This window comes from Pelodiscus sinensis, chromosome 6, assembly GCF_052426305.1.
Source record: "Pelodiscus sinensis isolate ZL-2025 chromosome 6, ASM5242630v1, whole genome shotgun sequence".
In the NCBI taxonomy this organism is placed as follows: domain Eukaryota; kingdom Metazoa; phylum Chordata; order Testudines; family Trionychidae; genus Pelodiscus; species Pelodiscus sinensis.
This window is the reverse complement of record NC_143057.1, coordinates 110,592,204-110,615,416: the sequence shown is the minus strand read 5'-3', so window position 1 is coordinate 110,615,416 and position 23,213 is coordinate 110,592,204. Positions and strand designations below refer to the sequence as shown.

General features: G+C 41.8%; 1 protein-coding gene across 17 annotated transcripts in view; it reads left to right on the top strand.

The window, feature by feature from the left end:
• The window catches only part of ZNF532 (zinc finger protein 532), a 99,056-nt gene extending 78,873 nt beyond the window's left edge, over nt 1-20,183 (top strand). For all 17 annotated transcript variants that reach the window (XM_075932609.2, XM_075932607.2, XM_089779446.1 and 14 more), the window contains 4 exons: nt 695-973; nt 5,428-5,540; nt 13,932-14,079; nt 17,881-20,183. In XM_075932609.2, the coding sequence (XP_075788724.1) occupies nt 695-973; nt 5,428-5,540; nt 13,932-14,079; nt 17,881-18,375 (1,035 nt within the window). In that variant the 3' untranslated portion in view covers nt 18,376-20,183. The remainder of the gene's footprint in view (nt 1-694; nt 974-5,427; nt 5,541-13,931; nt 14,080-17,880) is intronic.
• Nucleotides 20,184-23,213: the final 3,030 nt, after the last annotated feature.

The window sequence follows — 23,213 nt, the reverse complement described above, 5'->3', positions numbered from 1 at the left end:
AGTATGACATTTGCAAAGTACCTGGCAAATAATCCATGGGAATCATATGATTAGCCTGCAAAGAAAAGCCTGATATGAGATAGTTTGGCTTTGTTAAAGTATTAGAATTATATCTGAGTATCACTTTCCTCTGGTTCAACAATACATTGAATGGTTTTGGCTTCTGACTATTTGCTCAGCCCAGATTTAAGATTGAGTGATTATATGTGGAATGGCTGAACACACAAACCAGAAAGGCAAAAGTAATGTACACCATAAGAGATCATGGGAGTATTAACATTTGGAAGGCAAGATTTTCATATGTGAAGCTGATCTCCTGATTGGCAAATTCTTAGTTGAAAGGGATTATTAATTGAATTATCTGATCTTTCAGAAGATATCTTTACTTGTATCTCTTTCCTCATATTACTAGCCAAACTCTGTCAAAGCGAACGTGTTTACAGGAAACCATAAGCTAAACTATTATATCAGATGATTCACATTAGGGAAGATTGACCTACTTTATTGTGCAAGTAAAATGAAAATTCAAATTAATCAGGATAAAGAAGGCCTTTTTTGAAAGCTTCTACCTGATCCCCTCTCAAGAGCAGATTAAACCTCTCACTTGTCTATGCATTTTTCATGTTGCTTGTTTGCTTTACAACCTTGTTTTTGCTTCAACTGTTTTGTAATATTTTTATTTTTTATATTTTAGTCTATGCATGGAACATTGAAAAGTGTTGAAGGCCCCCCAAATTTGGGTATAAATTTGCCCCTGAGCATTAAACCTGCAACTCAAAACTCAGCCAGTCATAACAAAGAGGACACAAAATCCATCAATGGAACAGAAAAGCTGGAGAAGAAATCTCCCTCTCCCGCAAAGAAAGCAGAACCCAAAAAAGTAACCAATCCTGGCTGGACGTGTTGGGAATGTGATCGACTCTTCACTCAGAGAGATGTGTACATATCCCACATGAGGAAAGAACATGGAAAGGTAAATTATTGAAACTTCAAAATTAAACGAATGAATGCTAAAGTAGAAACAGTTGTTTTTAAACAGTTTAATATTGCTTTATAAAGAGTAATGCTGTTACTGATTATTTCAATTTTGTGCTCTGTTTTTTCTTTCCTCTTCTCATATTGATTTCCTTTTTCCTTTTATGTTGATTAGCTTTTTAAATTTCTACTGAAAGTCTCTCATAGCCCTCAGTTACTTGTAGGATTATTTAGTCAATACCAATGGTTGTTCCAACACAGAGGGAATGATTGAAAAAGTTATAAAATTTTTATTAGCTAAACTGATTTCTGATTCTTTTTCCATTCCCTTCCCACTTCTTTAACAGTTTGGTTGTAGAGGAAACAATTACTTTTTTTTGCAGAGGGAGGGGGAGCAGATTAGTGTGATTGTTGTAAATTACAGATCTCTGTTACATGTTGTATTCATCATGAATACAGTTTTTTTCTTCTGGTTGTTGTTTAGTTAGTTTTGGTTAGTTATTAGTGATAGTTTTAGTTAGTTAGAGATAGTAATGAGAGGATTGTTTTGTTCCTCTCCCTTCCCTTGGGGAAGCTTATTTTCCAGGAAGGGCATACCTGGCTCACCAAGTTTTAAATGCTCCTCCTCCTGCCAAAAGTCTCTACTTGTTATTAATAGTGATTGTACGTGTGTCCATTGCTTGGGTGAGTCCCATATTTCCCAGAAGTGCAACTTCTGCCTGGCTCTCAAATCCAGTTTAAGGTCTCTTCCAACCCTATGATTCTGTGAAAGAAAGGGAGATTAAACTCAGACTGTTGATGATGGAATGCTCCCTTTGACAGTTTTTGAGTCTGATTAGATGAACCTCCAGTAGACCTGTCCCTGAACAGATCCAACACTGCTTCAGCCTTGGCAAACACTTCCCCTTAAAAAAAGGGAAGATTTTGGAAGCTTCTGCTAAGGTTTCTAAAAAGAGGCATGTAGACTTTCATCTTAAAAAGTCAGTTCCAAAACAGCCCAGATGCCCTCCGAGATGTATAGTCTCTGAAGTCTCAACCTCTCAGCTTAGTACTGGTGGATTTGGAAGGTCACAGAGCTTGAAGGAGAGATATGGTTCAGACAGGGCCACTGCTCAATGAGCACATGCATAAGCATCAAATGTGACATAATTGGGCTTAGCCCTTTACAAGTACCTACCCATTTAGCACCCTCAGAAACAAGCAGACAATGGCGCCACACACCACAGACATCTGTGTTGTTAGCAGTTTTCCCCTTAAGCTGTGTGCTTGTGTGGCCACTTAGTAGAGATTCAAATGTCGTCTAGCTGATTAGCAGAGCACCCAAAACTAGGTTTTTTGTTTGTTGTTTCTGTTCTATTGATGCACATTTGCACATGCCTTGGTGCACATAAACATTGTATTCCACACATGTATGGAAAAGATTAGAGGGAACATTGGTTGTTAGCCTCCCCTTCTCTATTGATAATACCATATGCCTTGGCTACAGCATCCTCAGTACTGTGTCAGTACCATTCCCTTACTTAAGGTCAGATGGAGTTAGGACCTGTCTGTCTGTAGCAGAGAGACCAAGGTTCCTGCTTTCTATAACCCTAAATTAATCTCTGAAGCCACTACTTTATGAAATCACATTATGAATATGTAACTAGTATTAAGTGTAAATGAAGACTTTTTTTAAATAGAAAATCTTGCATACTGTGACTAACTAGTTTTTCTAGGCATGGTAAAAAACATGATTTACCTGATTAAAAACCACCTCTGGTAAATACCAAGCCTTTCCTGCCAGCCCACCCTCAGACTTCAACCAGGATTTCAGTTAGCTTATGAGATGTTCATTCGAACCAATGGCAACCTGTTCTCTGCTCCATTTATCTGTGAAAGAAACCTTTTAGATAGCCATAATGTCAGCCTGTAGAATCAGAGAGATTGAAGCCTTGGTGGTAGAACATCAGTTTATGGTGTTCAAACAATAAAATATATTTATGTCCACACCCTAAATTTTTACCTAAGGTACTGTTGGAGTTTCATATTAACCAACCTGTTCATCTACCAGTGTTTTTTCTGCATAGTTCTTTGCAGGATACCTGTTGTCATGCCTTGGATGTTAGAAAGATTGGCTTTATATTTAGAGTAAGGCTGTCGAGAGATTAAAATAGTAATCACAATTAATTGTACAATTAAAATAATTAGTCGAGCAATTAATTGTTCTGTGAAACAATAATGGAATACCATGTATTTAAACATTTTGGGTGTTTTCTACATTTTCAAATATATTCATTTCAATTTCAACATAGTATACAATGCTCAATACTCTACTTCTTGTATAGCCAATTGCTCAAACAAGTTTGGTTACAATTGCGGGAGATAATGCTGTCTTTTTGTTTACAATGTCATCTGCAAGTGAGAACAGGTGTTTGCATGCACTGTTGTAGCTGGTGTCACAAAATATTTACCAGCTAACTGTGCTTAAGATTTACATGTCCCTTCTCGCTTCAGCCACCGTTCCAGGGGGTATGCGTCCATGCTGATGATGGGTTTGGCTTGAGAATGATTAAAGTAGAGTAGATTAATGCATGTTCATTTTCATTATCTGATTCCGATTCCAATAGCAAAAAGTTGATTTTCTTTTTTGGTGGTTTGAGTTCTATAGTTTTTGCATTGGAGTGTTGCTCTTTTAAGACTGGTGGAAGAAACCATGTTCCACCCCTCATCCCTCACATAGTTTGGACAGCACTTCATATTCTTAAACTTTAGGTCTGTGAGCTGTGAATGTGGTCTTGAACATGTGCTGAGTCATATCCAAGACTGATATAACATGAAATATATGGCAGAATGTGAGTAAAACAGAGCAGGAGACATACCGTTCTCACCCAAGGGGCTCAGTCACAAATGTAATTAATATTTTTAAATGGGCATGGACATATGCAGGGCTCGACAATTAGTGTAATCTACTCGCCTGTGGTAAGTAGATTACAAGCTGGCACAGCGCAGTTAGCACATGCATAGCATGCCGAACCGCGCGGCTGGCGAGCGGGGCTCATCACCGCTTGGCAAGCCCTGGACATACGAATGTTTAGCATATCTGGCACGTAAATACTTTGCAATGCTGGCTATAAAAGTGCTATGCAAACACCAATTCTCATTTTGAGGTAACATTGTAAATAAGAAGTTGGCAGCTTATTTCCTATAAATGTAAACAAACTTATTTGTCTTAGCGAATGGCTGAACAAGAAGTAGGACTAAGTGGACTTGTAGGCTCTAAAGTTTTACATTGTTTTTTAGAGCAGTTATGTAACAACAAGAAAAACATTGCATTTGTAAATTGCACTTTTCACGATAGAGATTGCATTCCAGTTCTTGTAAGTGGTGAATTGAAAAGTACTATTTCTTTTGTTTAATATTTTTATAGTGCAGATATTTGTAACCAAAAATAATAAAATGAGCACTGTATTGCTTTATATTCTGTGTGGTAATAGAAATCAATATATTTGAAAATATAGAAAAATATCCCAAAATAGTTGTTAATTTCAATTAGCATTCTATTATGTAACCGTCTGATTAACTACAATTAATTTTTGAGTTAATCATGTGAGTTAACTGCAATTAATCTACAGCCCTAATTTAGATAGGACCAAACAATTTAGAAATGTCACCTAGGCAGTTCATCTCTTTTACAGATAGATCCATGATCTGTACATATAGACTCTCAAGAGTTATATCTATTTCAAGCAAGTAAAATCTGAAAAAAATCTCCTGAGAGCTCAGAATGAACTGACATAGATTGTTCTGCTTCTTTCCTTCATTGTCAGTTTTGTTTATCCCACTTCCTTCTACATGGTAGTCTGTAATATAAAACCATTAGATCTTCAAAATTATGAAGAAGTCTTATGTCCTACAGTGTAATGCCATGCTATACCCCCTCTTTCCATATCCCTATTTAAGGATCTTTTCTGTGGGTCATTGTTGTGCGATGAAATCATCACCAATCAAATTTGAGAGACCAGTGCTTCAGTCTATTTTCAATTAGATGCCCCTCATCCTTCCTCCTGTAGTTGTGTGCTACTTGCTAATCTATCAGAGTGAAAATCTGCAGAGGCAATTTCGCAGTGGTGAAAGGGTTATTAACTGGAATTCTCTAAAAATATGTAAATTCAAGCTGATCCTCCTTTTTTCCCCTCTGTCTTTGGTGGCAGAGAAGAATTGAAAAGGGAGCAAGGGCACCTCTTTTTTTAGTTAATATTTTCAATACTGCTCAGTGTGTGCATGCCTCTTAATATTCACGGAGTTTAGAAACTGGGACCAGTGACTCCTACATTATTATCTTAGAGAGGCAATATCCTCAAAGAATAAAAGATTTTGGTAAGTAACCTTACTCTGTTATTTTTGAAAGATATCTACTTACTGCTTTTGATTATCTTGCTAGTTAATATTTTATTCATTTTCCCTTCTTTAAAGCAAATGAAGAAACATCCTTGTCGACAATGTGACAAATCTTTCAGTTCATCCCATAGTCTATGTCGCCACAATCGTATCAAACACAAAGGCATTAGGAAAGTTTATACCTGCTCGTAAGTTCTACTTTTAATGTACTTTGAGATAAATGGAGACAAAGGTAGAGAGAAAAGTAGAGGCTGTTGTCAGTTTATGTGCACTGCTTATATATGCAAAACCAAGAATCTAATTAGGTTAGTCAGTATCCAGGCTGGGCTGTCCCACTTATGTATAATATAGCACAGTGGTTCACAACCAGGGTAAATGTAACTCATGGGGTATAAGTCATCTAGACATTTGCCTAGCTTTACCACAGGCTCTGTAAAAAGCATTAGCAGAGTCAGTACAAATTCAAATTTCAAACAGACAATGACTTGTTTATACTAGTGTATATCCTTCACACTGAAATGTAGTACAAGATTTATAATCCAATTGATTTATTTTATAATTATCTGGTAAAAACAAGAAAGTAAGCAATATTTCAGTAACAGCATACTGTGACACTTATGTACTTTTATGTCTGATTTTGCAAGCAAGTAGTTTTTAAGTGAAGTGAAACTTGAAGGTAGGCAAGACAAATCAGACTCCTAAATAGGGGTTCAGTTATTTGGAAAACTGGAGAACTACTGATACAGCATATTGCTTTATGGACTTAAAATAATAAGCATATTATGGGGTTTGCCACCTCATTGGTTATTAGGCAGGGTCTGCCATACTCGTATCCATTTCAAGCTGATTTCAGTTGATCTGTTAAACAGTATTGAGTTGTATTAGTCACTCGTTTTGTGATCTGGTTGGCCACTGTTCCACTTGTTCCACTCGTCACGTGATGAACTTGACAAGTGGAACAAGTTTTGGACTTGAATAGCCTTTAAGACAATATATGTTCTTTTTTTAATTTCAGAATCACAACAATTATGGTCTATTCTGAATTAGCAAAGTAATTATCATAGAAACTGTTAATTCCTGAAAATAGATATATTTTGAAAGAGAATATTGGAGTATATTTTCTCTCTTTCTCCTATACTCTTCTGGGCACACCCTTCCAGGGACCATTCTAGAATACCCCATCCCCAACCAAAACATCACTTGGGGTATAGAGATAGTTCCTATAATATCCAATGTCACTTGGGAGGCCGTGAGCCCCACAACCACCGCCAGCTGAGAGAGCAAGCCCGATGGGGAGATAAGACTGCTCTCTTGACTATCCTGGATGCTTGCCAAGAACAGCAAGCGCAAGTGATGTCAAAAGGGAGCTAAGAATAGATGCTTAGTTCAAAGAGGAAAGTGAATCAAGCCCGGAGACTTACAAGAAGCCAGGGGCAAGGTCAGACTGAGATGTTTCAATAGTGGCTAGGTCAATGGGATCTTGGTTTATAAATAAGACTAGGCACTACAGTAAAATGAATAATAATAATGAATTGGAATCCAAGTTCAGACTGTAGGAGAGGTGTTTGTTGCCCAGATAAATCTTGGATTGAGGGGGAGTTGTAGAATGGGTATGTCTAATTTTATTCACTGGTGATGTGGACAGAAGATGAGAGGGGGGAGGAGCTCAAATACTTCAGTTCTTCTTTGAGTGATTGCTCATGTACATTCCAAGCAGGGCCGGCTTTAGGAAGTGTGAGGCCCAATTCAAACAGTTTTGGCAGCCTCCTTCACCCCTCTGGATTTTTTGTTGAGAAGAAATAAAAAAGGACCTACACAATAAACCACAACCACACGCAAATACCACGTCAGAAGTAGCTCTGATCAAAATTATATCAATATAGTTGAACATTTTCCAAAAAAATGCCATCCTTTATTATGTAAAATTTTACACAAAGTTAAATCAGTTGCCTTAAGTGCAGGTCAAATATTTTCAATTGCAAACTATCCAATCTTTTCAATAAAGTTTAAAGTTTGATTTTTAAAAAGTTACCAGAGAGCATTGCAGTTTTCTGTTACATTGGTTTACTTTTTAAATAGTAAAAATGGAGTCTTTGTTATGAAAGTATCAGTTCTGTGGTCAAATTCCAGTCCTTAGTGATTTCAGCGCCACTGATTTCACTAGGTAATATGGTACCTCACCACCATTGCCTCCTTTGCGCTGCCCTTCAACACATTGCCTGCATGTTGGGTCCAAGGTCAGTCTACACAAGATTTTATCAATGATTTTTGCTCAAGTGATCACTGAGACAAGACAAGGACTCAATTGATTCTAGTCACCTCTTCCTTTAAACACTGGATGTAAAGTGTCAGATACAATTGAGTCCCAAATAGACTCTACACCACCAGAAATAAAACCTGTTTCCATCTTCTGTGACTTTCAGTTAGATGTAACTCACTATCCTCTGCTTAGTGTTCAAGTTATGGTAGACCCTAAGCCAGGTCATATTAAGTTCAGGTCTTTTAACTTTTAATCATTCAATATGGATAACAAGATTTCATTCTCCCAGCTCTAAGTCTTAAGTGAATTTTGACCCAAAAGAGCCAAAATTGATCACCTTGACACAGCAGGTGTCACGGAGCTGGGAACAACAATCTCTGCACCACTCCAGTGTGAGCTCCTGTTCAAGGCAGAATCTTCCTGGGCAACACTGTTTGCTTTGGCACTGCTTCTGGGAGGGCTCCTATTCATCAAGGTGGAATCTTCATGGTGACATCACACCTGCACAGAGGCTGCCATTGCAGCGTGGTTCCTCTCCATGTTTCACATCCACGTCAGAGTCAGAACTGCATGGCCATGGGTCCAAGAGGCAGTGCTATTCAGCACAGAGACAACCAGAGAAGAGGCCAGAACTGGCCTAATACTGGCCTCCTCAGTAGCAGGTCCCACCTCAGTGGCCTTTCTGGACTCCTTGGGTGTACCACCAGATGCAAGCGGGATTTCCCAGGTCCATTTCAGTGGTTTCTGTCAGCAGGGGCACTCCCTCAGTGGTCCTAGGCAGAGAGCACGCTGTAGTGTTGCAGTTGTCCCAGCAAACCACATCAGGGTCTTAGATACCTGCTACCCAGCCTTTCAGGACACCGGTGGAGTCCCGTTCAGTACCAAGCCCACAGTCAGGACAGGCTTCCCATTCCGGTGAGGACCAATGGCACCAGGTTCCAGGAGTGTTGCCGCATCCAGTACTGCCCACGTCATAGCACTGCAATGCCAATGACCAAGAGCATGTGCCCTCTATACCAGTCCCAGTACTGGATATGAGACAGAAAGAAGGGGTGCTGCAAGACCCCTCATCTTCATCATCTCTGGATGAGGTGGAAGTGGAGGCAGCAACATCGCTACCCCCTATGGACAATAGGATGCATCAAGAGGCACATGACACAGAGTATGGGTCTGCAAATCAAGGAGATGGTGGAGCATTTGGATCCTTTGGAAGACATTTTGTCTCTGGGGCAGTCATCCAGGATTACTCCCTTTTATGAAGACTATCTTCTCCACCATGAAAACCCTCTGGCAGACCCCAGCTTCTATCCCTTTGACTGCTGAAGGGGTTGAGCATCAGTACTTGTATACACACCCACAACCTGGCACCCTGGTGGAAGATGTGCCAATGCTAAGGAATACCAAGGTAAACCAGGGCCCCACTCCCAAGACCAAGGATTCGAAGAGGCTAGACCTGTTGAAGAGGAAAGTTTACTTCCTGGGTAGCCTACAATTATAATATATGGGTGACCATGGGCAAAATTTAAAGAACTCCTCCCGTCGGACTCTAGATCCGCGTTTGTGTCCTTCCTAGAGGAAGGGAGAGTAATATCCCTAACCTCCCTTCAGGCAGCTCTTGATGCTGCGGACTCTGCAGTCCAGTCTACATCTACGGGCATAGTTATGAGACGGAATTCTTGGCTTCACGTGTCCAGAATTCCTACAGAGGTTCAGAATATGATACAGGACGTTCCTTTTGAAGGTTCCAGCTTGTTTGCAGAAGAAATGGATTCTAGGCTGCACATTTTGAAGGACAAAAGGGCTACATTAAAGTCCTTGGGCTTTTACACACCTACAACACAGTGAAGACATTTCAAGCCAACTCTGCTCCTAGATATTATCCTCCCCATCAGCGACAGGAGCAGAATAGCTCCCCCCCCCCCATGTGTTAATAGAAGTGGCAGTGGGAGCACCAATAACCAGGCCTAGTCTTCCAGGCAGTCTCCAGGGCCTAGGAAGAACTTTTGAAGGTGCACCCAAGGGCACTATACCTTTCTCCTTCTTAGATCTTGTTCCTATGTTTGGGGACTGCTTGTCCCATTTTTAACGTACCTGGGCCCGAATCACATTGGACAAGTGGGTTCTAGGCATGGTGAAGATGGGATATTCTATCCAGCTTGTGGGTACCTCATCTTCCCATTTCCCTGCACTGTCCCTTTTCAGGGACACCTCTCATGAGCAACTCCTGCAATAGGAGTTGCAGATGCTTCTCGATATAGGGTCAGTAGAGGAAGTCCCTCTACCATTCAGGGGCACTGGGGTTTATTCCCATGATTTCCTTATCTGTAAGGCCAAGAGCAGGTTATGTCCCATATTAGACCTACTATGCGGTCTGAATAAATACCTGAAAAAGTTAAAATTCCGTATGGTATCTCTGGCCTCAGTTATCCCTTCACTGAATCCGGGAGACTGCCCTCAATCTGAAATATGTGTATTTTCATGTGGCCATAGTTCTGGCTCACAGAAGGTTCCTTTGTTTTACAGTGGGTGGTTCCCACTGTCAGTTCAAGGTGTTACCTTTCAGCCTGTCTGCCATAACAAGGGTCTTCACAAAGTGCATGGCACAGAGGAGCTCAAGTCTTCCCTTACCTGGATGACTGACTGATCAAGGGGCCCTACAAATTGGTGGTCCGAGCTCACGTGGAACTCACCACAACCATGTTCAGCTGGTTTAGACCTCTTACTAAACCTTCAGAAGTTGACTCTGTTGCCCACGCAGATCACAGAGTTCGCAGGGACACATTTGGACTCTCTGGCAGCCAGGGCATTCCTCCTCCAGCCCCATTTTGAGAGCACGTGCAGACTGATTTGGGGTCTGGGGGCCCATCCTGTTACGACAGTCAGGATTTGCCTATGAGTGTTGGGACACATGGTTTTCTGCACCCACGTTGTCCCCTTTATGAGGCTTCATCTCTGTCCAGCGTGTATGAGCCATCTCAGCACTATCTTGACAGGATGCTAACCATCCGGCTGTCAGTGATAGATGTCCTTCAGTGATGTCTGGATGTTCTGAACATGTACCGGGGGTTCCATTTTACTCCCCATGGCCCACCCTGACTTTAGTAATCGACTCCTCCAACTTTGGGATGGGGTGCTCATTTGGGCGGTCTCTGGACTTAGGGCATCTGGTTGCAGGCAGAATGTGCAGTGCACATCAATGTAAAGGTGCTCAGGGCAGTGGGGTTGGCCTCTGTAGCCTTTTTGGCAAAATCGGGGAAAGCGTGTCTCAGTTCACATGGACAACACTACAGCAGTGTTATATATCAACAGAGAGGGTGGTGCTCATTTTATTTCCCTGTGCAAGGAAGCGATGTCCCTGTGGGAGTTGAGCATGCGCAACAAGATGCACTTGTTGGCCTCTTACCTGCCGGGGTCTCAGAACTCACTGGCAGACAACCTCAGCTGCTCATTCCAAACTCACTCGTGGTCCCTTAGGTGGAAGGTTGTGCAGTGGCTTTTCCAGAAGTGGGGTTGTCTCCATTTGGATCTCTTCACTATGAGTGAAAACAGGAAATGCCGAGCCTTCTGGTCTTACTTGGGCAGGAGAAAGGGCTCCCTAGACAACACCTTCTAAATCCACTGGAGGAAGGGTCTTCTGTACGTGTTTCCTCCCCTTCCCCTTAATTCACAGGGTGCTGACCAAAGTTCACAAGGGCAGTGTGGACCTCATTTTGATAGCATCAGCCTGGCCCAAGCAACATTGGTGTACGAGGCTCCATCAGCTGTCGGTAGGGCCGCTGGTCCCCCTCTATTTGCTCCCAGACTTGCTGTCCCAGAACCACGGCACATTGCTGCACCCCAACCTCTAGGCTTTACACCTGATGGCCTGGAGGCTCCATGATTGAGCACATTGGAACAGCAGTGCTCAGAGGGAGTGAGGGCAGTGTTGTTAGTAGGAAACCTACGCAGGCCACATATGCTTCCAGGTGGAAAAGTTTTGCTTTGTGGGCCATACGGCGGGGTACCCAGTCATTGCAGGCTTCAGTTCTCCTTACTCTAGAGTACCTTGTGGGTTTGAAATAACGATGGCTGGCCACTTCCTCCAGTAGGGTACATATGCCGCAATTTCAGCGGTCTACCCTGGGTCAGGGGAGGAGGGGATATTTCAGCATTTGTGGACTGCTTGGTGAGCCAGTTCCTTAAAAGATTGGACAGTCTGTATACTCACATGAGGGACCCAGTGCCCCAGTGGGATCTAAACCTGCTATTGTCAAAACTAATAGCTTCACCTTTCAAGCCATTAACTACTTGTTCTTTATTGTATTTGTCAATTAAAGTTGTATTTTTGGTGCCCATTACTTCAGCCAGATGAGTTTCTGAACTAAAAGTGTTAATGTTGGAACCCCCTTATACAGTTTTATTTAAAGATACGATTCAGTGGAAATCTCATCCTTAATTTCTCCCAAAAGTGGTTTCCCATTTTCATATGTCACAAGACGTTTTCCTACCGGTGTTTCACCCTAAGCCTCACTTTGGGTAAGTCTAGACTACATGCCTCAGGCGACAGAGGCATGTAGATTAGGGTACCAGACATAGTAAAATGAAGCGGCGATTTAAATAATCGCCGCTTCATTTAAATTTACATGGCTGCCGCGCTGGGCCGACAAACAGCTGATCAGCTGTTTGTCGGCTCAGCGCGATAGTCTGGACGCTCCCCTGTCGACATCAAAGGTATTTGTCGACCACCCAGGTATGCCATACCTTTAATGACAAATACCTTTGATGTCGGCAGGGGAGCGTCCAGACTATCGCGCTGAGCTGACAAACAGCTGATCAGCTGTTTGTCGGCTCAGCGCGGCAGCCATGTAAATTTAAATGAAGCGGCGATTATTTAAATCGCCGCTTCATTTTACTATGTCCGGTATCCTAATCTACATGTCTCTGTCGCCAGAGGCATGTAGTCTAGACGTACCCTTAGGTCTCTGCATTCCATGGATGTCAGGCATGCCTTAGCTTTTTACCTTGAATGTACTAAGTCGTTCAGGAATTCTAATCAATTGTTTGTTGCAGTAGCAGAAAGGATGAAGGAGCTACCGGTCACTGCCCAGAGGATATCCTCCTGGATCATGGGGTATATTCGTACTTGTTCCAACATAGCGAAGGTGCCAGCCCCTCAATTGTCAGCCCATTCGACCTGGGGTCAGGCCTTGTCAATGGCTTTTCTTGCACATGATCCCGTCCAAGACATATGTTGAGCGGCCCCATGGTCCTCGGTACATACATTTACATCCCACTGTGCCATCCAATGGCAGGCTAGGGAGGATGCTGCATTTGGAAGGGTAGTGTTGCAGACTGGTGATCTCTGACCCTCTGCTGGTGAGAACTTGGAATGCACAAGAGCAATCACTCAGAGAAGAAAAGACAGTTACTTTTCATAACTGGTGTTCTTTGAGATGTGTTCTTCATGTCCGTTCTAAAACCCTCCTGACTCCTCTCTGTCAGAGTAACTTACAAGAAGGAATTGGGGGGTATGTCTACACAGCAGCATTATTTTTGAATAATGTTCATTATTCAAAAATAATGCATTTAGTGTCTACACAGCATGCCCGTTATTTCAAAATAAATTTGAAATAACGGGCATCTTACTCCGACTTCTCTAAACTTCATTGTATGAGGAATAAGGGAAGTCGGAGGAAGAGTGCTCTGTTTTGAAATAAGTGCTATGTAGACATGCTCAAATTCAAAATAAGCTATTTCGACTTGAGCTACGCAATTAGCGTAACTCTAGTTGCGTAGCTTATTTCAAGTTTAGCTCTGCTGTGTAGACGTACCCTGAGGGGGGAGGTGGTCAGCAGGGTGCTATGTACCTAGTCATACTGGTGCCACTCTAGGGGTCTCCCTTGCCTACCTATGGAATCCTGCTAGGGTAAAATCCTCTCAGCAACTGTGAACATGTCTGTCATTCACACGCCTCACTTGGAATGGACATGAGCAACATATTTCAAAGAACACCAGTTATGAAAAGTAACTGTCCTTTTTCACTTGGTCTCCCCATATGCCAGTTTCTAAGATGATGCCTCAGAGATATTCACTGCAAGAGAGTGGTTAATTTGCTCACATATTTTTGCCTAATTTGGTATTTGGCAATTTTGTTTACGTGTTAATACTTGTGTATGCAAACTTGGCTAGAAAAATATTAGTATTTCTTTTAACAAATTGCATTGATGCCTGTATATAACACAGTACTTCATATCTGTCTTTAAAAAAATAAAAAATAAAAGATTGTTTATAAAAATGGTAAACATTTGACCATTTCTATTTCTGCTTTGCACTTATACAGACACTGCCCAGATTCACGACGTACTTTTACTAAAAGGCTGATGTTAGAAAAACATATTCAGTTGATGCATGGTATCAAAGACCCTGATGTGAAAGAAATGACAGAATCAACCAATATAGAAGAAAGTGATGTAAAAGAAGACACAAAGGTAAACACTTCAGAAGTATTTCTTTCAACAGTGCATTTTTTGTTCTGTTCTTGTTTGTGTGAAGTAACACTTTTTTATAGTTAAGGCCCTAGCAAATTCCCAGTCCATTTTGATCAATTTCATGGTCACAGGATTTTAAAAGTAGTAAATTTCATTATTTCAGCTATTGAAATCTGTAATTTCATGTAGTTGTAATTGTAGGGGTCCTGACCCCAAAAAAGGAATTTTGGCAGGGGGAGGATCACTAGGTTATTGGGAGTGGGGTAAGATGCAGTACTGATACCTTTACTTCTGAACTACTGCAGGTGGTGGTGCTGCCTTCAGAGCTATGTAGCTGGAGAGCAGTAGCTACGGACTGGGAGCCCAGCTCTGAACACAGAGCCACCACCAGCAGTGCAGAAGTAAGGATGGCATGGTAAGGTATTGTTACCCTTACTTCTGCCCTGCTGCCTGCAGAACTGGGCCCTTAGCCAGCAGCCGATACTCTCCAGCCAGATATCTCTGAAGGCAGCACCACACAAGTAAAGGCGGCATGGTATGGCATTGCCATCTCATTTCTGTGTTGCTGCTGATGGCAGTCTGCTGCCTTCAGGGCTGGGTGCTGGCCAACAGCCACTGCTTTCTGACCACAGCACAGAAGTAAGGGTGGCAATGCCACAATGTCTCTTAATCGTCTTGTGACCCCTGCCCCCACAACTGCCTTTTAGGCCATGACCCCCTATTTGAGAAGCTCTGGTCTCCCTCTGAAATCTGTACAGTGTAGAGTAAAAAGTACACAAAATACTTGATTTCTTGCAGGACACCAGATTTCACAGTCTGTGATGCATTTTTCTTGGCTGTGAATTTGGAGGGCCCTATACATAATTTTTTGGGCTGGAAGGGACTATCTAGTCCAGCAATTCTGTAGCTGTGGACCACCATTTTAATGGGGTCGCCATGGCTGACTTAAACTTGCTGGGGCTGGGGGCTGAAGCTGAAGCAGGAGTCCCATCACCCAGGGATGAAGTTAAAGCCTTCAGCCATGAATGTCAAGGCTCAGGTTACATGGGCTCCCTGACTTGGGCTGAAGTCCGGGACTTTGCCCCCCCCCCCCCACGCTCCCCAGGGCGGTGGGGCTCAGGCTTTGGGATCATATAGTATTTTTTGTTGTCAGAAGGGGGTCATAGTGCATTGAAATTTGAGAACCTCTGGTCTAGTCTGATCTCCTGTAAAATATAGGCAAAGCATTTCGCTCCATCAGGTCATCCTTCAGGTCCTTATCTTGTGGTTAAACTAGGGCATGTTTGTTAGAAAGACATGTAGACATTTAAAGACTTCAAGTGATGGAGAATTCAGCATATATCTTGGTGAGTTGTTTCTCTAGCACCTTTTCAGAGGTGCTGTGTTGGAAGCCCTGAAAACCAGAATTCTTTATCAACCAAACAGCTATAGCTTAAAAGCTTCAGAGGAGTAGCCAAGTTACTCTGTAACTGGAAAAACTTAAAAAACAACTAATAGTCCAGCAGCACCTTAAAGACTAACAAAATATGTAGATGGTATGAGCTTTCATGGGCACAGCCCACTTCATATGAAGAAGTGGGTTGTGCTCACAAAAGCTCATGATACCATCTACATGTTGTGTTAGTCTTTAAGGTGCTGCTAGACTATTAGTTGTTTTTTAAGTTTTTTCAGCTACAGCTTAGATAGAAGCAGAAGCTAGAAGTACACCTCAGAATCCCCTGTCTGTGTTCCTCAATCCCAGCGATGGGAAATCAAGACTAGTGAGTGGGCCACATGAGTTGCCTCCTTTATCTCAGTGGCTACACCTTTGAAATTGGGCATGTGCACTAAACATAACCCTCAAAATACGCACTTGCTTCTCCTTCTGTATCATGTCTTTTCAACACAAAGTGATCCATGCTTACTGACATATTAAATTGTCAGCAAAAGTAACAAAGAAATGAAGGGAGCACATGGCTCTCACAATGTTATATGCAATCAGCATGCACCTCACATGTGCCCTTGCTTTAAATGTGTGTCACTTCTCATTTTGCCAGGAACTGCTCGATCCTCCACTCTGTCCCCACTCCACCCCTTTCCTCAAACCTCCACCCAATCTCTTCCCTGCCTCCTCCCCCAAGCATCCTTTCTCCTCCCTCTCCGTCCCATCACTTCTGGAGCACCGTGAATTAGCTGATTCACACCCCAGAAGTGCTGGGAGGGAGGGACAGGAGTAGATAAGTGTAGGTCTCCCAGCATGAGAGAGGCATGGGGGGATAGAGGAGACACATGCAGGTCACATGCAGAATCCTGATGGGCCGCATGCAGCCCATAGGCTGCTGGCTGCCCACCACTGCTCAATCTGTGCCAGAGGGAGCACCACTGCATGTGCGAGAATAGTACAGTCCCCTTGATTATCCAGTCCTTGGTGTGCCTGGTAGGACTTCAAACATTGATGCCAAGTTATTGATGATTGATAGTTTTATTACATGGACCCAACATTTACTGGCAGTCAGGCGACTCCAAACTAATTCACATAGGACACTGAACAATCATCTCACAATAATAATACAAATTAGGGCTTACTTTAAAATAGTAACTTAAAAATGAAAAATTTGAAGTCATCCTTAGAATAATAAGGCAAGTCCTCCTATGTGCTGGATGGGTGAGCAGTGTTGACAAGCACTGACCTGTCCTCCTTGGCCAGAGGAAGGCTGATCAAAAAACGGCTCTGTGTTTTCATGGTATATATCAAGTATCTTGGTTTTATTGAGACCGGCCTCGTTTTCCATTTGATGCCTGGGAATTTCTTTCAAAGCAATGGAAATGTCCCCATTTTTAATTACATCAATCAAATCTTTGAATTTTTTTGATCAAAATTTATTTCCATATTGAATAAATTGTTCTTTGTGTTTGCCAGAAATAAATGGTATATTGGAATTAGTGTTCAGTGTGGTGAAGCATATTAGAAGTGAAGAGAAAACTAAAGTGACTGTATGTGCTATCAGAACTGTTGTGTTGCAGGGTGAATGTAAATGATGCTTGTTCAGTGTTTTATGATAAACTCATTCTGTATACTAAGAAATATATACATCTCTGAGTCAGAGGCTGATAGCAGTGATACCAGCACACATTTTTTTAAAGGGAATTTTTGTGTGACTGTTTAACAAAACTTTGTTACTATGAAATTTCCCTCCCCCCTTTTAAAAATCTTTTTTTAAATGGGGTCATGTTAGGTGTATAGTCTTGAAATATAATGTGGATTCTCTGGGCCAAACAGGTAAGTGGAGGATTCTTGAAAAATACAGACCTTGGGCAGTAAAACGAAGAAACAGAGTGGTTTGTAAAGTAGTAATGAAAAGTTTTACTCAGTGATTCATCTTTTTTCAGTATCTCCTTCTGGCCACAAATCATCAGGAGGTAATCTATAGTCGTCATCATCATGTATGGAATAAAATTACGATTGAGATTGTGAAAGCAATCATTAAAGTACTAATAGAATGACATCCTAAATATGTCCATTGCTTTATCATTAAATATTACATTTTAATACAGTGATTACTAGATTGCATTTATCAATGTTCGTACAATGTGCCAAATGCTGTTACTGTACCAGACCTAGCAAAATCAATCTCTAGTACAATATATTAAGGAACTGATTCTTGTTAACACTGATGGTTGTTTCTGTTATTTCAGAGGTTGGATTTAGCAGGGAATTATTGAAACATATCAATGGATGTTTGTTTAGTCTACAAGAGATGAACATTCATGAGGAGGTCTGTTATTTATAACTGCATAAAAATGTACTTTTCTTGGTTTTAGGTTCCCAGTCCAAAGCGTAAGTTGGAAGAACCTGTTCCAGAATTCAGGCCTCCAAGAGGAGCAATCACTCAGCCATTGAAGAAGTTGAAGATAAATGTTTTTAAAGTTCACAAATGTGCTGTTTGTGGCTTTACAACGGAAAATCTTCTTCAGTTTCATGAACATATCCCACAGCATAAATCTGATGGCTCTTCGTATCAGTGCAGGGAATGTGGCCTCTGCTATACCTCTCACGTATCTCTCTCCAGGCATCTCTTCATTGTACATAAGCTGAAGGAACCTCAGCCAGTATCAAAACAAAATGGGTCTGGGGAAGATAATCAGCAAGAAAATAAACCCAATCATGAAGATGATTCATCTGACAACATGGCATCAGACCGAAAATGCAAAGTATGCGCAAAGACATTTGAAACTGAAGCAGCCTTAAATACTCATATGCGAACACATGGCATGGCCTTCATCAAATCTAAAAGATTGAGTTCAGCTGAAAAGTGATCAGATATCTGAGAAGCAAAAATCCCTGTCCACATTGGAATATAAATGACATTTTTGTTACAGAAAGTTCTCCATATAATAGTGTTAACAGTACGGTTCAGGCTGTTGCAATATATTCTACATAAATGTATCCTCTTCACCTCCTTGTCTATACGCTCAATAAGCATTAAAACAGTATTTCAGTTGAAAAGAGTTTGTATATATTTAAACTAACAATTTTTATACTCTTTGTTACGTGTTTGTATTGATATTTAGTGGAAAATCAGTTTTTTTGGTTTTTGTTTGTTTGTTTTGTAGTAAGTTTCTTTAAAACAGAGTTCTTAATACAGGGGCAGTTGCTTGGGTTCTGTTAAGCTGTTTTATATATAAAATTATTCTGAAAGAAAGTTTAGTTAATGAAACTGCACCAGAAAGCAGTGCTTTAATGTATAGGGAAGATTTTGAAAAGCAATGGGACTTGTGCTTCTAAATCTCACAAGCGGTTTTGAAAATCGGTCCCCAAGAAATAGTCTGTGTAACTATAGAGAATACAGTATTGATTTTAGGCAGTAGCACCAGAAATAGCAGGTGTTTACTATTCAAGGTGCACACTCCATAGGAAGTCATTGCACTTTTGAAAAAATGTAACTGCACAATTGGACATCAGTACATAATTTGTTTGGGCATTGCAAAGGGGTCTTTAAGGTCTCACAAAGTTAAAATTGTTACAAAAGGGCTGGGCTGTTGTGATCAAACAAATATGGTATAATTAAATATGTTTTATAATTATGGTGGATTTTATCATATAAATTATTTAACATTATATAGAAGTGAGTACAAAGCATTGTACAGCATTGTGTATTTTCCTTTTTTCTGGCTTTTGAAAGAAAACAGTTTAATTCCTTGGCTGCATGAGTTGGTATTTCCCATCTCTGTATGCTAATGCCAAATGTTCTGGTGCTCAATGTTATGTCAAACCACAACTGTCAAGAAGGTAATAAACCAGCCTATTTAAGTAAAAGTTGGGCTTTCAACATTAGCACAGACCATCTGAAACTAGTTCACTCATTTCAAAAAATATACCTAATGAACTGGTTATGTTTTCTTGAAGTACAGAAAAGGTACCATACTGTCCCTTTCATATAGAGTTCTCTGTGAGAGTTATATTTTTGTTTGTTTGCTTTTGCATTTTCTACCTTGTATGTATCCCTAAACAAATTTTGTACCTTTTTTAAAAAAAATTGTGTATATATAGATATCCGCATGATATACTGTAGTAATTGTTCAGTTCTTTAAAAGTCTTGCTGCTGTCAAATGTTACTATACACTATGTCCATTATAACTGTATTAAACACATTTCATATGTAAATAAATGTGAAGCATTTTGCCTCTAAAGATTTGTGAGATTCTGTTATTTAATTAAATTTTAACAACATTAGAAACCTGAGCTATGTAAAAAATCCTCTTGCCACTCTGTGTTGTATATCAGAAACTTTAGCTCTACCTTTTCTCTCCATCCATGTTCCTAATTTGGTTGATTAGTAGATGCTTGTTATCCCCTTTATACAATACTCAAGTATTAGGTGATTATGCAGTACTTCTATATGCTAAAGCTTATAGCTGAAGTTGCAGGTTCCTGGTATGTTTTTGTCAGTTATGTGTACTGGCTATCTTTGCCCTTTTGTTAAGTGTATACCTCTTTAACACTTGTTTGTTGATGAACACTGTCAACTGTACAGCAAATAAGTTATCACTATGCAGCAATGGTGTTTTGTATACAGTGAACAGAGAATAAAGGTTAAATTTGCACAGGCATTATTCATACTTTTTGTTGTCTGTTCCCTTTCCATTATTGCACACCTACAAAGAAGAAACCCTGAAGTGGTTTTATGAAATTGCTAACTTAATAGTGGCACCAGGTCTTTAGGTAACCTATGTGAGATCACTTTGGTGGCCACAGACCAATTTCCAAGTGTACATGTGTATCAAAAAATTTGCTACAAATGACCCATTAGGAATTTCATTTTGCCAATTGATTAAGTGGGGGATGGGACTCAGGTATTTGGTAATGGGTGCTAGTCAAAACCTCAGGCTGGCAGAATTGGCACTCCTTATTAGTAATTTCAGCAGATGTGTAAAGAAAGACTGGCATTGAACAAGCCCCTAACTATCTAATTGCAGGCTACAGGACATTTTGCTGACATTGATGGTCTGCAGGCAACAACACCTGCAGATACTAGTGGTTGTGGTTCTCTGTTCCGAGCCAATGGGAGCCGTGGGAAATGGCACCTGTAGGTGAAGGGATGACCAGGATGTGCTGGTCACCATGTGTTGGCCATCATATCCCACAGCTCCCATTGGCCAGGAGCAGAGAACCACAACCCATGGGAGCTGCGGGGGGAGGGGGGGGCGGGCTATGCCTGTGGACAGTCAATGTCAGCAAAATGTTTTGTGGCCCGCAGTCGGATTACTGTGATGTGCCACATATGGGCTGCAGGTTGCCTACCAACTGCCCTAACTTCTAGAAGCACTTTTTGATATGAGTTTATACACATTGCTAAGGCAGCAAAAGGATATACAATCTATCACTGTTAGTAATGTGCATGCTATTTAAATAAATAGGACTTCTGTCTTCTATGATCCCTGAATATATATACATTAAGAAGAGTTACATTGAATATCATAATAGCTGTCCCATCATCCCATTTCACTGTGTCACCCTACTCCTCGAAGCCGTCACTAACTTTCTTTCTTTCTTCCCTGCCCCACCCCCGCCCCCACCCCCACCCCCACCCACAGCTTTTATGGCCAATTTTGAAGGAAGAAGGCTAGAAAAGTGGCCAGCCTTTTTCAGGTAGAAATAAGCCAGATGATGTCCTATTAAGAGCAATGTTAGCACAAGCAAAGGTTGGGTTCCTTACCGACAGGAAAACACCTCCTCAGGATGGTAATTTACACCAAAACTTTTCATATCTCGGGACATACAGCCTCATAGCTAGCCCTCCAGGATGTTCTGTCCCATAAGTGCAATGTCATGGAGGTGTATCTTATGGTGGCCATAGCATTTTCCACCTTCTGTGATCTAGATCAGCCAAGCCAGGATAGTCTTAAATCTTCTAATCACTCATCCTGAAAATATGGCATCTTTCTTCTCTGTCAGATACATTTCCTTCCTCATCAAACATGCACTCCTTCAATGGGCCAATGATGCAAAACTACCCAGGGCACAACTTATTCTCTGTTTCAAAGGTCCATCTGTGCTACTGTCGCATCCAAACGCCTGGGTGCGCTGCGGGGCTCAAAGAACAGGCCAGTCACTCTATAGACAGTGATTCTAGAAGGGAATTTTTGCATTACGCATTGTCAGCTGTGATGTACCCACCCTTAAGCAAAAGTCCCACTTCAAGCATTCTGGGATACTTGGCCCAAGTAATAGTGGATCAAATCAAATTGGCAAGAAAAAGGCAGATTCTGTAAATAAGATGATCACACAACCCCGGATGAGGGTCTATGTGCGTGGGCAAACTATAGTCTCCAGAAGAGTCTCTAGTTCGCAAAACTAATTCCTGAATACCCTCACTTTCAATCTTATGATGGTTTATATGTTTAATGCATAAATGCGTTGGAGAGGAATATCCAGAACATTTCCATTGTTGTTATTGTTACTATTAGCTATAATAGAGGCAAGCCATCTGAATGAGTTCTCCCTTGACATCTAGTGGTGAGCTGGGGGAGAAGGCTTCAGAAACTGACCTTGATTTGCATAGACATAGCCTCTATACCTAGCGATCACTTTTGGCAGGTGTTGGATCGTAAGCCACTTTATTATTGTCGGGGCAGAGGTAATAAAGGGCTTTTAACCTTCTGTCAATCCAGGGCAGCAGAACTGTGCTTGGCATGCCCTGGATGAGGTTCCCAAGTCAATGGAACTGCACTCACTAGGCCAGGGGCATGGGTGCCAAAGCTCGGTGGAGATGAGAGAGGGTGGGGACAGGTGTTTCCACCTACTAATGTGGGTTCTGCCTGAGGGCACTGTTTGACCCTCCTGCTCTCCACTGTGTCACACCAGAGCAGATTGAGACTCTTGGAAAGACTTTTGTTGTAGATCACTTGAGCTGAAACGGGTGATAGTGGCTGGTGAAAGAGATTGCCCAGCCCGCACTAGCAGTGAGGCTTCCCCACTAATAGCTGAAGTCACTGAGGGGCTGAAATCACTGAGCTGTTACGTGGTGGGACCTCAAGATACCTCGGGAGTTGCAGGATACAGGGCAGTAGGGGAGTGAATGACAGTGCAGTGGCTGATCACACAGCAAGTGGCCAAGACAGGATTGGCTGATGAGCAAACGAGCAGCCACAGAATGGCCAGTGGCAGAGCAGGCGATGGTGGACCAAGCGGATAACTGAGTGGCAGCACAGCAACTGGCGGCACAGTGAGTTACGGTGCCTCTCCTCCTTCCCTGGGGGGGAGCTGAACTGCAAATGCATGTCTGAATGTTGCCTGGTAAGGCATAGGGCCCACAACACCATGGCACAGCGGAGCCTGCTGTCTCCATGGCAACTAGAAAAAAATTTGAATGGGGGCTCCACAGCACTGCCCTCTGTAGGGCTACAGAGTGAACATGTGACACCTCATCACTCCCTGACTGGAGGAGAAGGTTGTTATGGAGGCACATTATGTTCCCTGCGGGGGAACAGGTGGAGCCACTACCACCACCCCAAAACATTGCCACTGCCCCCCCCCATATTTGTGGTGCTTCTGGTGGGGCTGCCCAGCAACATAATTGTGCCTCGCAATCCAGCTGCCCACCCCCTCTGGGGGATGGAAATGACTCCATGCAGCTCCAGCCCTGGCTTGGCTT